The sequence below is a fragment of the Chiloscyllium plagiosum genome, chromosome 1 (genome assembly GCF_004010195.1).
Source record: "Chiloscyllium plagiosum isolate BGI_BamShark_2017 chromosome 1, ASM401019v2, whole genome shotgun sequence".
Lineage (NCBI taxonomy): Eukaryota > Metazoa > Chordata > Chondrichthyes > Orectolobiformes > Hemiscylliidae > Chiloscyllium > Chiloscyllium plagiosum.
This window is the reverse complement of record NC_057710.1, coordinates 75,753,096-75,770,739: the sequence shown is the minus strand read 5'-3', so window position 1 is coordinate 75,770,739 and position 17,644 is coordinate 75,753,096. Positions and strand designations below refer to the sequence as shown.

General features: G+C 40.5%; 1 protein-coding gene across 1 annotated transcript in view; it reads left to right on the top strand.

The window, feature by feature from the left end:
* Window positions 1-1,910: 1,910 nt before the first annotated feature.
* Window positions 1,911-17,644, top strand: part of LOC122554964 (NAD 5'-nucleotidase-like) — an 82,369-nt gene continuing 66,635 nt past the window's right edge. Inside the window, exon 1 of the mRNA XM_043700436.1 lies at window positions 1,911-2,041. Coding sequence (XP_043556371.1) covers window positions 1,911-2,041 — 131 coding nt within the window. The remainder of the gene's footprint in view (window positions 2,042-17,644) is intronic.

The following is a 17,644-nucleotide window of genomic DNA, read 5'->3' as shown; positions in this document are numbered from 1 at the left end:
GGTGAAGCAGAGGCAAAATGGAAAACAGGGGAGAAGGGTAGCAAAGGGGGAAGAGGAGAGTAAAAGGTGATGAGAGAGTGGGGAGCGAGAGAAAGAGAGACAATCAAGAAATAAGAGGTACAGAACAGTGAAAAAAAATTTAAAAAAATAAATGAAATAACATTATCTGAAGTTGTTGAATTCAATGTTGAGACCGGCAGGCTGTAACGTGCCTAATCGGAAGATGAGATGCTGTTCCTCCAGTTTGCATTGAGCTTCACTGGAACATTGCAACAGGCCAAGGACAGACATGTGGGCATGGGAGCAGGATTGTGTGTTGAAGTCAAGTTCAGGAAATAAAATAACTACACCTTTTTGATAAGGACTTACCATCACCAGCAGAGATTGTAACAGGAAGGCAAATTAGAACAATCCTGCCAAATCATAACCAGTCCAGGTTTTCAGAGATACAGGAAAAAAATCTCAAATAAATGGGAGAATGCAGATGGCACATGACTGACATAAAGTGCAGAACTATCTAACCTGTGTGTTGGACAGAAAGTCAGAGTCATATATTCTACACAGGGATGGTGGCAGAAATAAATAAAATGTGAAGCTTATAAAGTCACATCAGACAGAACAGCATTAAAGAATACAATAGCTAACTGAGGACTGTAAAAAATATTATAATTGCACACAAAACACAGATTGGAAAATGGAGGTGTGGAAGCACATCAAGGCAACAATTTGCTGGCGATATGCAAAATTTCAAGGCACCTACCAGTTACGAACACCCTAATATGAAGTCTAAATCTCAGGGAGGTTGTATCATAAGGTCTGGATGGATTGTCAAGCCGCTCATACGTTATAGTAATTCTTAGGCTCAAACTTTTTGACGTTGTAATTATAGTTTTTGAATAAATAGTTTTACAACTACCCTCGTGTATACGTGTTTTCTCTCAGTGCAGGTAATTTTATCTTGGAATATGAATATCCTATTATTTCTTGAAGAGCTTAATATGCTAATGAGGCAAAGAACATGATGTAACAACATGACTAACTGCCAAACATGCCAGAAAGAGCATATGTCCATCATTATATGTAAAGACAGGCCATAAATAAATCTATACGACATTGTCAAGCAATTTGAATACTCATTACTTAATCTGTGCTACTTACCAATAACAAAATACTAAGGCACATTTCGACCCCATATGTTAGATTTTTTAGATCAGATTAGATTACAGTGTGGAAACAGGCCCTTCGGCCCAACAAGTCCACACCGACCCGCCGAAGCGAAACCCACCCATACCCCTACATTTACCCCTTACCTAACACTACGGGCAATTTTAGTATGGCCAATTCACCTGACCCTGCACATCTTTGGACTGTGGGAGGAAACCGGAGCACCCGGAGGAAACCCACGCAGACACGGGGAGAACGTACAAACTCCACACAGTCAGTCGCCTGAGGCGGGAATTGAACCCGGGTCTCTGGCGCTGTGAGGCAGCAGTGCTAACCACTGTGCCACCGTGCTGCCCATAATGTAGTTTTGCTCAAACGTGAATTAATATGTTTCCATCAGTTTGCATTTCATGGCCTATAGTATGCATTCTGGTATGAAATTTGCTTCTTCGCACAGTTCGGATTTGGTTTGATGAACAAAAAAGTTAAAGAAAAGGCTTATTTTGTAACTAATTGAATCATCACTGACAACCCATCTCAACAGAAGACGCCATTTCCCCAACGTCACGTGCAAGGCAAGAAACAGCCTCGCTGACATGTGGACAACTTCCATGTTGCCACCACGATGGCTTGGCCTGACGATTACTACATCACAATGAAGTTGCTGACCGGCACGTGAATGGGTTCTCCGTTGCTATTGCGACTGCCTGACAGGCGGTTGGTGCTCGTGATTATTCAAATCAAAGATGGCGGCGTCGAGTGTGAGTGGAGTCGATGTATCGTCTGAAGGAACGGTTCCGTTGCTCACGATTCTCCATTTTAATGATGTTTATGAGATCCAGCCGCGTTCAGAGGAACCTGTGGGAGGCGTGTCCAGGTTACAGTCATTCTTTTAACACAACTGCATTGTATATTGAAACAATGTGACCTAAAATCCATGAGCAGTTGACCGTGAGAGTTACGCATGGTTGGGAATTGATCGAAGAAAGGGGAACACAGTATGCTGCATTTACTATAGATGTAAAATGTTTGACTGATAAAATGGTCAACAATATTAAAATAATATTGATCCTTCAATATCATTTTAATTGGGCAAAGTTAGTGACAACGGGAGTAGTTATTAATCGTGGGTTTTACACCAGATGTTTCACTGCCAGGAATATTTGTAACCAGACGAATTTAACATCAATGGCAAAAGAACCTAGGGAAATATTTAATGAGATTTATAATCAACATTACCTTGCCTGAAATGGTATGGCAGTGTACAGTGGTAAATTTCTAGAGATCTGAATATGAATTTGAAATTAAGATTTTCTATATTGCTATTAAAGCTGCGCACTGCTATCAATATTTCTAACTTTTTTTAAAATCAAGAATCCCTTCTATTTTGGTTCCAGATAACATTGGTTTGCTCAACACACTTCCTTTGCTCCTAATGTTTACAGATACCACTTTTCACTAGTGTGTAGACTTTAATTTTTATTGACTCCCTCTCCCTGTTTCCAAAGGTATTCATTTCAAGAACTGTACATCCTGGATGCCACAATGACAGACCCCAAACTGAAATCAAGATCATTGTTGCTCCTTGTGAGAAACGAAGCTCACTCACTTCAATAATTTCAGTCTGAGACAAGATCTGAAGCAGTAGTATCGTTTATTATGCTCTTGCAAGAGGGGTGTGGTGTCTATTTACAAAATAGTCACACACACACTTTAATGAGTACACAATATTTATGTAATTCGTTCCTCTTTCCTCCTCCCATTGCTCCTCCCCTGTTTACATCTCCCACTTCTCTAAGACCGGCGCCCATTACTCTTGTTTATCTCTTGCCTTGTCTATGACAAAATGCTTATTTCTGGCCTCACAAGGCTGTTTGACCACATCCTGCTGTGGTCCATTGTTAGGTATATCCTCCTTCACTACCATTTGTTTCCCTTACTTGTAACGTTTCCTCCCATTCCTCATCCACATTGAGCCTTATGACCTTTTAATTGTGGTTTGTTCTTGTTTTTGCAGAAGCAGGAAACAGATGCTTATAAACTACTGTTTGTACAGGCATATCTGGCTTAACCTACACCCTCACAGCACCTTATCTATTTGTCTGTAACATCTACCATTGTTTGCAGGCACATTTCATTTTTGTATGCACATTTTAGCTATTACAAAAACAATTATATATTTCCTTCACATAGTTTTCATTCTTGTTAACTCAGCTCTTGGCTGAAACAATTATACACTGGTGTGAGTTCATTTACCTTGCATAAGTAATTAGGATTGCATAAGTAATTAGGATTGCAGAAGTAACACTACTTCACCTATCTCCCACAATTTCCCCCTTTTTCTTTAATTATCATTTATTATCTTCTGCATTTTTCTATTAAGCATCGCCCCCAAAATTCGCAAGCATCATTCTAGAGATTTCATCCATCTTGGTCTCACTCATCCCCTCATTATTTAATAGATAAAGTTCCTCTGCCTGATTCCCTTTTAGGGGCATCTGTTTCATTAAGGCTGTCTCAATTAGTCTTTGGGTGATCCCTCGTATATAGGGTATGATGCAACAGCCAATGGCTACCAATACCCTGGCTACTACTATCATGGAAGTAAGGATGGAAACCATCACCCCCTTCCATTTTCCAAACCATGATTCAAGCCATCCCGTGAGAGATGTGTCTGCTCCTGAATTCTCAGCCAGTTCCTCTGCTAAGGTAGTCAATCCCCTTAAGGAGAAAGTGAGGACTGCAGATGCTGGAGATCAGAGCTGAAAATGTGTTGCTGGAAAAGGCTTAAGGCCCAAGTAATTAAACCATCAGGCGGAGTGTTATTAGGAATAAAGGTACAACAACGTCTTCCTAACATCACTTACACACACCCTTTTTCTACTGGAATCCTATCAAGGGCCATTCTATTTTCCCATGCTATCAAGCTGTTCTGATATTCCTTTAACCGTATCTCTTGTATAATTTATAAATCGCTGTTGATTATAGAAAATGTAATTTATCCAACCTACATTTTTATTAATCGTTACCCACCAGAAGAGAGCTGACTCAAAGCTTGCTGCAATCTGGTTGCGAGCCTTGAATTCATCAGGTTCAATTTCCCACCCCCCACCTCCCCCAGGGGGAGACTATAGAGTCTAGATAAATCCTGTCATCAAAAGAGTGTCTAATAATAATCTTTTACTTCTTCCCTTTTTCTCTACTATCTTTTCCTTCTAAAATGCCAGGGTAAATGGAATTGCCAATTGTACAATTGCACATATCCCTCTCCAATCCGGAGGTAGGGTGGGTCTCAATATTTTGCCTCCACAGTACCACCACAGATCCGCTCGGGGAATCTTTAGTGCTGAGTAGTTCCCTCCCTTGTGAGTTTCGGTGACATTGTTAATCTCTGTACATAATTTCAGCTCCCCCAAATCTCTAGAGTGATTTGTACCTCCTCTACGCATATACGACGTGTGATTTCCAACTGCAGTTGAAAACGTAGGAGGAGGGGGTTGCTTTTAAGTCTTTCTTCTCCAAGGGAGGGAGCATTAGAGATAGGGAGGTACAGTTCCTATCATTCCATGCAGTCTCATCCTGATACAGGGCTATCATACATTTCACGCCCTTCCTGTCTCGCTTCCACCTGAGCGGAAAGGGAACCACTGGTCTACTGGAGGCACATGCATAGTAATTGCTCTTGTTCAGACTTTTTACAGTATACTTTACCCATTCAACCCAGGTATTTGCATCCCCGTATCCAGTTTCTATTTCTATTTCAAGTCCTTCACCTCTATCATTTTTACTACTTAAAGGTCGTTGGGAGGGGTGAAAGGTTGAATCTTATTATCTAGTAGTTCTGTCCGTTTTCCCTTTCCTACGCTAATTTGAAAACAACAGCCTGAGAAATCCTTCCTGTTTGCTTTCATTCCTATCCCAAATGTTTCATTTAATTGTATCTCAGAGGTGCACCCCCCTCCTCCCCCCCAGAATTGCTTCATTTTCTTCGTTGCATGTGGTTTTCTTTATCGTTCGGCAGATTGGTTTACGCTCTTTATCGGGACAATCGAGAGCTGATCAGAAGGCGGCCCGGTGTACTGTGACGAAACGATTATACCAAGTACCATCCCCGAGACCATCCCCAAAGGACTTAAGATGTATGTCTGAGCTGCTGTACTGTCTCTGATTATCTACATCCCCACAAATTACTAAACTACATGCATCAGGTCTATTATTTGTGGATTATCAGACTCAGGGACCGTTAATAACACATATGAAAATAATGTTGACAAAATCCCAATATTAAGAGAGCTAGTATCATAGCCCTAAGCATCCCCAGCATTCTAAAAATCATGCTGAAACACCAAAAGCCTTTAAATACAATCCTACAGAAATAATCCCGTGCTCGCGTCGCCACTGTATAATCGGTTACTCAAAGTCTCTTTAGTCTGAGTTTCAGCAGTTCTTGCGTTGATTCGGCTATCCAGACGTCTTCCTCAACTGGAGATTCCACTGGCCCTTTGATCCGAGTGTAGTGAGTCCAGCCTTTCCCGCCATTCTTATCGCCGTTTCGGTGGTCAAAAGAGCCTGATATGTCCCTGCCCAGTCTGGTTGCAATTTAGTCTCTGTCCATGATTTTACTAAGACCCAATCTCCCGGTCGAATCAGATGAACAGCGAATTCAAGGGGTGGAGTCTGTGCCAATAAACCCTGTTTCCTGAGGAAAAACAAAGAGGAGGACAAGCCTCCTTTAAGAACAAATCTTTAATTTCTGGGATTGGCACTGGCCAGAGATAGGAGCTTCCTGAGGACCTGGGACAGTAGGTATTAAGGAATAAACCACCGCTTCCTGTGGATTCAGGGCTGCTTCTTTAGTTACCTCATCAACCAGTAATGTAGGTAGCTTTCCATTCTTTAATTAACGATGAATTAATGCAGTCATGTTTTAAATTAACCATGAATCAATATGACAGGTCACTGAAAATGTGTGAAGGTATCCTGCCAATTAATATTGATTCAGGCTAACACAATCGACTTACTATAAATATTAATTATATATTATATAAATTATAAAAATCATTATCTGTAATTCAGGATGGAAACGCAACAAATGACTAAAACATTTTAAAAACTGTAATTGCACCATTCTGTTTGTTTACTAGTCACTTGTGACTTCTCATTCTGTTTCTGTAATTGTTTTGCTCAAGCACATTCATTTTTAAGGCCCTCAACAGATTTCATAGCACCAGTCGCAGTTAATTCAATCCCCAATTTGGTGGCAGTATCTTGTCATGAGCGCAAAACTGATTCTTTGTACCTCTCATCACAAAACTGTCGCCATAATCCAATTAACTCTTTTGTTCCCACTGCCGTGGGCTTAAATTTTAAGAATGATTTTACTGCCCGTATCGACTAGGAAAACTACGCCCTCTTTATAAAGTCCCACCTTTAAATTTATCAAAGGTTCCTGGTGGGTCCCCGGGGGCAGGAGCCCCTACACTCCTATTTTTCATCAAGGTTCATAAACGGTACTGCCTTTACTTCCTTTTTCAGATCTGGACACTCTCTTAAAGTGACCTGTCCTTCCACAGTAACAACATCCCACCTGTGGGGATTTCCACTTCGATCCTTGTTCCTGTCCACCAGACCCCTTAACATCTCCTCCCCAACTATTTTGATTTCCTTCTCCTTTTAGTTTTATCTTTTTCTTTATTATGTCATCAACCGTGGCTATCATTATTATTGCCTCTTGTTTCTACTTCTCATGTTACATTGCCAGATCAATTGCTGACCCAATTTAACCAATTGAACAGCTTTAGGGCCACCTAATGGCCGTTCTTCATCACCCAATGTTTTGTTTAGACCTTGAAAAAAAATTTTTTTAAGAGATATTGCAATATTTCTTGCTCCCTATAACTTCAAATACCAATTCATCAATTTATGCTTGTCTAACTTTAAAGCCTGTTCCTAACTTGTAAATATATATTTATATATTATAAATTCATTTATTCAGTATTTAATATTTAAAATGTAAAATGCATATAGTTCCCAACTTTGAAATCCACTATAATTACCCAGTTTTCGTCCCTTAATTTAAATCCAAAATTATGTTTCTTAAGTAGTTCTGACCAATCATTGTTCATTTACAATGCTATAGGTTGTGAAATAATCGGAGCTGCCTTAAAAGGATTTGTCTATCCAAGTTAGAAAAAAACTTCTAATGCATGAAAAATGGCCGAATCCAAGGTCACAGATATTAACCATAGGATTTTTAAAAAATATTATAATCTAATGTTGAACTGACACTTCAACTGTCCTCCATAAATCACTTTTATGTAAGGATAAAAGAAATTAGTTAGAAACTGATAGTAAGGCAGTCATGACCTGTAAAAAGAACAGGAGTTAACATTTTATTTCATAATCACTGTAGAATCCTTAACCTTAAAAAGAAATCATGGTTCCATAATAAAAATCAGATTCAAAACAGTCCAGGATCTCAAGCTCCAGGGAATAAAGCATAAACATTCAATCACCAACAAACAAATGTGCATTCAAACCAAATCACAAAGGGTTAAACTTTCCATTAGCTGTACAGCTCTTTTCTCTCTCTCTCTTTCTCTCTCGCACACTGTATCCCACAGACACTTTCTGAGCTTCTAACAACCACACCTCTAAGGTGCTCCTCGCTTCACTCCTCTATCTTTTGAATATTTTTCTGGATGTCTGGCCATGATTCAGTTACAAAGTATACCCTCAGTAACCCTCCAGCTACTAGTCCTTCCGACACGAAGCATAATCAGATTCCTCCTGACTGTAAGGCTGTTTTTCATTGACGTATAAATTCAAATATTTACAAACCCAGTCTTCGTCCGACCCATACTTTGGCCAGAAGACGGTGGGACGAAGAATGGATTCCTTAGTCCATACAAAGCAACAATATTTAATCATCATTTTCCTATCTTTTTTCCCTTGTACAAGTATTATTTTTCCAATTCCACAATATCCTGCCCACTGGACTTTCTGGAGGTATGTTGTAAGGGACCCAGCCTCCATTTTCATTGCTGCCGCGTTTTGTTTTCCTGAAGGTTTTTTCTTTACCCACGGCACAGCTCATATTGAGTTCCTTTGTTAGTCCCTTATTAACTACTAAAACTCAATCCCGGCAACCAAGGTAGTAATTAAAAGTCAATTTTCTTACCTTGGCCTGTGCACAGAGTTGCCTGGCCCCTTTTTGCTGTATTTTCTATCGACCTCCTTTCACTGTCTGATTCAGATGTCTCTCTTGTGGGATTCGTACCAGTCGCCCAAGGGAACAGACCAAACTGGGGCATGAGACCTCTCCTCAATCAGGAACGGGACATGTCTTCCCAGTGTCCAGGGCCAGCTACTCCCCCCGGCGATGGAAGAATATCCCGGACGGCCCCCAAATTGTGAGAAACGAAGCTCACTTACTTCAATAACTTCAGTCTGAGACAAGATCTGAAGCAGTAGTATCGTTTATTACGCTCTTGCAAGAGGGGTGTGGTGTCTGTTTACAAAATAGTCACACACACACACCGTGTTTAACGAGTACACAATATTTATGTAATTCGTTCCTCTTCCCTCCTCCCATTGCTCCTCCCCTGTTTACATCTCCCAATTCTCTAAGACTGGCGCCCATTACTCTTGTTTATCTCTTGCCTTGTCTGTGACAAAATGCTTATTTCTGGCCTCACAAGGCCGTTTGACCACATCCTGCTGTGGTCCATTGTTAGGTATATCCTCCTTCACTACCATCTGTTTCCCTTGTAACATTTCCTCCCATTCCTCATCCATATTGAGCCTTATGACCTTTTAATTGTGGTTTGTTCTTGTTTTTGCAGAAGCAGGAAACAGATGCTTATAACTACTGTTTGTACAGGCATATCTGGCTTAACCTACACCCTCACAGCACCTTATCTATTTGTCTGTAACATCCACCATTGTTTGCAGGCACATTTCATTCTTGTATGCACATTTTAGCTATTACAAAAACAATTATATATTTCCTTCACATAGTTTTCATTCTTGTTAACTCAGCTCTTGGCTGAAACAATTATACACTGGTGTGAGTTCATTTACCTTGCATAAGTAATTATGATTGCAGAAGTAACACTACCTACATCCCACACTCCTGAAGTACAAAACATTCTCCTAAGCCTAGCTTATACCAAGGGCTTGGGATTCCTGTTTACACTGGTGTCAGATTTTCTGCTGCTTTTGCTCATGCTTTCAGATATTTGTCTCATTCCTACTACAAATTTAGTACTCTGCTTCTCAGTGACCTCTCGCACAGTGATTAGATCTGTGGTTCCATAGTTTCCAAAATCTCCCCTCCAGTGCATCAGGGCTGCAATATGCATAGAATTCACCAAAGCTTCTTTGAAAATACCACTCAAATCCATGACCCCAATTACTTAGAAGGTCAGCAGATACATTGGAATGCCACCATCTCCTGACCTGGAACTATATCACTGTTATTTAAAATTCCTCAACCTACCTATCTGACAGCATTTAGTGTATCTACATCTCACAGACTGCAAGAGTTGAAAAGGATGGCTTTCCATCCCTTTCTTGAGAATTATTAGATATTTGGGCCTTATCCACAATGCAAACTACATCCCATGAGCAAATAGAAAACAAAACAACTTGGAGAAATAATGACCAGACGCAGTTGCATTCAATGCAGGAATATAAAAGGATAACCAGGAGGCAAAGATAGAGTAGCAATTCAGTGAAATGTAAAGGGATTGGGCTCTGTTAATTGGATAGAAAAGTCAGTCACTGGGCAAACAGCAATTCAATGAATTAAAATTGCATGGTTACATGGAGACTGTGATGATTCATGAGTTTAATTTTATATATATATTATATATATGCATTTTTGAGTTTTGTTTTTAAAATAGTGGAATATCGCTATTGGTAACTTTTACAAAGGTTTTTTAAAAAAATAGACTAAATCAGACAGGCATTCCAGAGCAGTAACTTAATCCAGTACGTCTGGAAGAGCAGTGAATACCGGTGTTTTCATGTAAAATTGACCTTAATATGGGTTACGATGGAAACAGTAAGCAGTGAAGGCCACTAACTTGTTCTTTGTTTAGAATAATTGAAGGTTGATTCACATTTAGAAAACTGAGAGATGAAGTTTTTTTTGGGACAGTTTGGAGGAAATCTGACTGGGATCAGAATCAAATATAATCTGCTATTTTCAGAGCAAAAAGGGAATAGGTTCCCTCAGTAGAAAAGTTTAATATATGATAGTTTTAGATTAGGTGTATTTCTTGCTTGAAATCCACAGTTTATCAGATGCTGAGGAAGTGTCTAAGTTGTCTGTTTGGTGAGTATTCATGCAAAAAATGTCACGGTTCATGAAGTGAGGAGAATCAGATAAGTGGAATTTAAGATTTGATATAAAAAGAACAAAGAACAGTACAGTACAGTACAGGGACAGGCCCTTCGGCCTCCAGTTTTTCTGTCTGGAGACCTGTGACCTGTGGTGTACTGCAGGGAATAGTACTTGTACCCCTGTTGTTTGTCATATATACCTGTGAGTGATTTGAGGAGAATGTAGGTGGTCTGATTATTAAGTTTGCAGACAACAGGTTGGGAGTAAGAAGGATTGCCAGAGGATACAGCAGGATGATATATATCGGCTGGAGACTTGGGCAGAGAAATGGCAGATGGAATTTAATCGGACATATAGAAATGTAATTTCTCTGGATTTGTTACTAAATCGATCGCATTGGGGAATAGATTGAAACTTTCGACGTTTCTAAGGTTTTTCTAACTTCTGTAACTTGGTAATTTTTATTTTTGTTTTCCGTGAAAACTTCTGTTGTTAAAGAAACTCTGTAGACTTTTGTAACGAAAGTAAGTGTGTGTGGTCTAGCAGGGTGGATTTCATTCTACGGTCTGACTTGTCTAGTTGAGATATCAGTTGGTGTGATAACAAGTGGGGGCTTTTGTTAATGATTTAAAATAATTGAATTTAAGAACATAACAGTGTTGTATAGAAGTTTTTTGCGTAGATTGAACTTTCAATATGGCTTCAAATGTTGCTAAGTGTGTTCTGATGGTAGAAGATATAATACTGGATTACTTGAAATTTTTGAATAAGGCTAAACTGAAAGGAGCAGCAGATAAATTGAAGGTAGAATTAAAAGCAGATCTGGTCACAAGGAGATGCTGGAAGTAGTTATAACTGGAAAAGGGAAAGCTGTAATTTGAACCCTGTAGAATTTCAGTTTTCTTGGAGTTTAAAAGGATTTAACTTTTAAGTATTTATATAGTCATGATAATATCTTAAAACATAGGTTGGAGAAAGACTTTCTGAGAATAATGGGTTTTTGTTTACTGTGGAAAGATTTTACTAATGAAGGGAAATAGAATCATAAGAGCTATATAGCACAGAAATAGCCTTTAGGCCTAACTCATCCATGCCGACCAGGTTTCCGAAACTGAACTAGTCCCATTTGGTCCATATCTCTCTAAACCATTCCCATCCATGTACTCTTCCAAATGTCTTTTAAATATTGTAATTGTACCTAACACTACCATTTTCTCTGGCAACTTGTTCCATATATGGACAACCCTCTGTGTAAAATGTTTGCCCCTCAGGTTCCTTTTAAATCTTTGTGGTCTCACTTTAAACTCATGCCGTCTAGATTTGGACTTCCCCATTCTGAGGAAAAAACCCTTGGCAGTTCAGCTTATCTATGTCCCTCATGACGTCCCTATAAACCTCTGTAAGATCACCTCTGTGAAGGGTGACCTTACAGAGGAAAATGTCTCAGCCAATTCAGCTTCTCCTCAGAACTCAAATCCTTCAGTCTTGATAACATCCTTTTTTGCATTCTTTCCACTTTAATAACCAGGTGGAATTGTATGCAGTACTCCAAATATGGCCTCACCAATGTCTTGTACAGCTATAACATGACATCTCAACTCCTGTACTTAATGTCTGACCAATGAACACAAGTGTGCCAAATACCTCCTTCATCCCGTCCACCTGTGACACCACTTTTAGGGGACTTTGTACATGCACCCCTAGGCCTCTCTGTTCAAAACACTCCTCAGGGCCCTACTGTTAAGTCCTACAACAGACCCTCACCACCAGAGAGTTATTTCCTCCCCACCCCATTTGCATTCTGTAAAGACCTATCCTTCTGCGACTCTGTTGTCAGGTCCATGCCCCCGCCAATCCACCATCCCCACCTGGCACCTTCTCCTGCCACTGCAAGAATTGCAAAACCTGCACCCACACCTACCCCCTCACCTCCGTTTAAGACCCCAAAGGAGCCTTCCATATCCATCATAGATTTACCTGCACTTCCACCTGCACCTGCACTTGTGGGGGGCACGGTGGTACAGTGGTTAGCACTGCTGCCTCGCAGCGCCAGAGACCCGGGTTCAATTCCCGCCTCAGGCGACTGACTGTGTGGAGTTTGCACGTTCTCCCCGTGTCTGCGTGGGTTTCCTCCGGGTGCTCCGGTTTCCTCCCACAGTCCAAAGATGTGCAGGTCAGGTGAATTGGCCATGCTAAATTGCCCGTAGTGTTAGGTAAGGGGTAAATGTAGGGGTATGGGTGGGTTACGCTTCGGCAGGTCGGTGTGGACTTGTTGGGCCGAAGGGCCTGTTTCCACACAGTAAGTAATCTAATCCACACGTCATTTATTGTATCCATCGCTCCCAATGCGGTCGCCTGTACACTGGGAAGACAGAACATCTACTTGCAGACGCTTCAGAGAACATCTCTGGGACACACGCATGATGCAACCCCACCGCCGAGCACTTTAACTCCCCCTTCCACTCAGCCAAGGAAATGCAGGTGCTGGGCCTCCATCACCAAACCCCAATCACCCGATGCCTGGAGGAGGAATGCCTCGTCTTCTGCCTTGGGATCCTCCAACCACATCGGGTTAATGTGGACTTCACCAGTTTCCTCATTTCCCCTCACCCCACCTTATCCCAGATCCAACCTTCTAACTTGGCACTGCCTCCATGACCTGTCCTACCTGTCCATCTTCCTTCCCACCTATCCGCGCCATGCTCCTCTCTAACTATCACCATTACCCCCACCTTCATCTACAAATTGCACTCTCAGCTACCTTGCCCAGCCCCACACTCCTTCCTTTTATCTGTCTACCCCATTGGCTCACAAGCCTCATTCCTGATGAAGGGCTTATGTCCGAAACGTCGATTCTCCTGCTCCTCAGATGCTGCCTGACCTGCTGTGCTTTTCCAACACCACATTCTCGAATCTGATCTCCAGCATCTGCAGTCCTCCCTTTTTTTCTCCTGTATAGTTTCTGTCTTGCCAAAATGCAATACGATGCATTTATCTCAATTAAACTCCATCTGCCATTCCTTAGCCCACTGGCCCAACTTGATCAAGTTGTATTCTTAGCTAATCATCTTCAAAGTTCACTATACCACTAATTTTGGTTAAAAATCACATAACAGCAGGTTATAGTCCAACAGGTTTAATTGGAAGCACTAGCTTTCAGAGCGCTGCTCCTTCATCACCAACTGATGGACTATAACCTGACGTTGTGAGATTTTTAACTTTGTCCACCCCAGTCCAACATCATGACCAATTTTGGTGTCAACTGCAAACTTACTGATCATGACTCCTATATTCTCATCCAAATAATTTGTGTAAATGTTGAACAACAGTGGACCTAGCATCAAGCTTTGCGACATACAGCTGGTTATAGGCCTCCGGTCTGAAAAACAATCCCCGGTCGTCATCTTCTGTTTCCTGACATCAAGTCAATTTTGTATCTCGTTGGCTGGCTCTCCCTGGGTCGAACGTGATCTAACTTTAATGACCGATCTACATGTAGTACCTTGTCGAAGGCTTTGCTAAAGGCAATGTCTATCACACGTCCCTCAATCTATCTTCTTGGTTACCTATTCAAAAAACTCAGTCAAGTGTGAGAGACATGATTTCCCATGCACAGAGCCATATGGACTACCCCAGTCAGTCCTTTCCTTTTCCAAACATATGTGGATCCTGTGTTTCCGAATCCCCTTCAACAACTTAACCACCACTAATATTAGGCTTACCGGTCTACTGCTTTTGAAAGTACTGATTAGCATATGGTGGGTAACCTCAAAGATATTATAACAAAACAACAATAGTTGGTCAGTTGGCTGTACAATTCACAGCACAAACATGCAGCTGTGACCACCAGTCCCAACAAAGCCTTTCACAAACTGAGATCCTTCTTGTGACTTGTCAGTCACGATCTCCAGATTAGCTCCAAGTCTTTTGTAGTTACTGCCGGATCACTCCAGGAGGGCTATGCTTTCTATTAGTTCATATTCCTCTCCAGTCTACATTTTTGTTTTAAATAGAAATATTTGTATATTAGACACTTGTTTTGAAAATCAGGGATTGATTTTTTTTGGATGTAGGTTTGCTCGCTGAGCTGGAAGGTTCATTTCCAGATGTTTTGTCACGCTACTAGGTAACATCCTCAGGGAAAGCACTGCTGAAAATTCCTGCTTTCTATTTGTGTTTGGGTTTTTTTGGGTGGTGATGTCATTTCCTGTGGTGAAGTCACTTCCTGTTCCTTTCCTCAGGGGTGGTAGATGGGATCTAAGTCGATGTGTTTGTTGATAGAGTTCCGGTTGGAATGCCATGCTTCTAGGAATTCTCGTGCATGACTTTGTTTGGCTTGTCCTAGGATGGATGCGTTGTCCCAGTTGAAGTGGCGTCCTTCCTCATCCGTATGTGAGGATACTAGTGAGAGAGGGTTATGTCTTTTTGTGGTTAGTTGGTGTTCATGTAACCTGGTGGCTGGTTTTCTGCCTGTTTGTCCAATGTAGTGTTTGTTACAGTCCTTGCACGGTATTTTGTAAATGATATTAATTTTGTTTGTTTTCTGTATAGGGTCTTTCAAATTCATTAGCGAACACAGTCTGCCGATTTCTCCGCAATAAACCCAAATAAGCAGACCAAACACGTCTGGAAATCCTAGCCACTCTCCCGTACATCAAAGACACCTCGGGAATGACTGCCAAACTACTCAGAACCCTTGGCATCATGGTAGCCCACAAACACACCAACACACTGAAACAGCAGCTAATGAACTTGAAAGACCCTTTACAGACAACAAGCAAAACTAATGTCATTTACAAAATACCGTGCAAGGACTGTAACAAACACTACATTGGACGAACAGGCAGAAAACTAGCCACCAGGATACATGAACACCAACTAGCCACAAAAAGACCATGACCCTCTCTCACTAGTATCCTCACATACGGATGAGGAAGGTCACCACTTCAACTGGGACAACACATCCATCCAAGGACAAGCCAAACAAAGACATGCACGAGAATTCCTAGAAGCATGGCATTCCAACTGGAATTCTATCAACAAACACACCGAGTTAGACCCCATCTATCACCCCCTGATAAAAAGATCAGGAAGTGAATTCACCACAGGAAATGACATCACCAACCCAAAGAAACCCAAACATATAAATAGAAAGCAGGAATTTTCAGCAGTGCTTCACCTGAGGCCCACTGAAGATGTTACCTAGTAGGGTGACGAGATGTCTGGAAATGAACCTTCAAGCTTAGCAAGCAAATCTACATCCAAAATCTGAACCTGAGCTATAAATCTTCTCAAAACTCAATTTTTTTTCATTTGCGTAAGGGCAACACCCATAACTTGGGAAAAAGTTTGTCTTTTAGTTTTAGTTTGGGCAATTCTGCAAGGTCTTGGTGAAAGCTGGATGTATAAAGCAATTCTTGAGAAAAGGAGAAGATATTTTAGAATTGTTAAAAATACGATATGTCACTGTAATGGGTTTAGTAAAAATTCCACAGCAGACATGTTTGTTTAAACACTGAAGGAATTATTTAAAACATGGAATGAGCCTGCCAGAGGATGTGGTGGAGGCTGGTATAATTGCAACATTTAAGAGGCATTTGGATGGGTATATGAATAGGAAGGGTTTGGAGGGATATGGACCGGGTGCTGGCAGGTGGGACTAGATTGGGTTGGGATATCTGGTCAGCATGGACGGGTTGGACCGAAGTGTATGTTTCCATGCTGTACCTCTCTATGACTCTATGTGTGAAGGCTTCTGGAAAAGGCTGTTAGATTCACAAGACTGGGATTTGAATTCAGAGTTATTTTAAACACTACAGAGATGATGGTAAAGGAAGTTTTCTTTGGTTATGCAAATTGCCTCATGAGCCAACGGAACGCTGTTATTCAAGAAGGGGAAGATGTTTAAACTGTGTAACTGGAGACAAGAAATGCCATGTATGAATTTTTGTGCTAGCCTGGTTGAGTGGTTGTATGTACAATGATTGGCTATTCCTCTTGCAGTTCGTTTTAGGCAGTGTATAGCTCATACTCATTTAGTCCACACTTGCAAAATCCAAAACAAAATGTCAACTCTTAGATGAGATTCTGCAATTGGACTGAAATTAAGTTGCAACATACCCATGGTAGCAAATAACTTAAGATAATCAGTCGAGTTGGTAATGCAGTTCATTTGCTTTCGTTAGAAGTGACATTCGTTTGTACATGGGGACATACAAAAGAATATGTTCAAGGCTTGTGCTTTTTTTGAAACTACCCAGGAACATGGGTAGATTATAGTTCCTGGTTCCTTTCCCCATAACAATGTGTCAACCAATCAGAATTGTCTTACTAACTAATCATAACCCCATAAATTTAATTGTTTTTCTTTGAAATTTGGCACTTTTACATCTCTCCTGATGAATGCAAGACTAAAAGCTTCAACACATCTTTAATGGTGAAAAAAGAAACAAGTTAATACAACATCAGCTGTGAGAAATCTTTGAATCCATTTTTCAAGATAAAATTAGGAAGCCTTTGGAAATTCATGGGTTAATCAAAGACAATCAAAATATATGAAACGTAGGGAATGTTTGACAAGTCAGTCACATTTGAATGCTACTTGTTTCTCGAGGAAGTTAATATTTACCCATGATGTTAGTGGCAAGCCATTATTTGTTCCATCTCAAATTGCCTTGAACTAAGTGGCTTCCTGCATCATTTTAGAGGGCAGCAAAGAGTTAATTATATTGCTGTGGGCTTGGAATTGTATATAAATTAGACAAGATAAGGATGGCAGATTGCCTTCCTGATGGGATGTTATAGAATCATTTTATAACTTAGGAATGAAGTTTTCATGGCATTGTTACTGAGACTAGTTTTATATTCCAGATTTCCAGATTTATTAATTGAATTTTCAAAATTTCATTAGCTTCTATGGTGGAATGCAAACCCAGGTCTCCAGAGCATTAGCAGAGTATTCTGGATTATTTAATCCGATTACTTTACTACCATGTCGCCACACCAAGTTACTTGCTCAATTTACTGCTTGACAATAATAATAGTTTGATCACCACTTCCCTCCTTGTATTCTTTTATTTATTAATGTCGTTAAAATTATTTGAGTCACTTTCATTTGTGTAATGATTAATC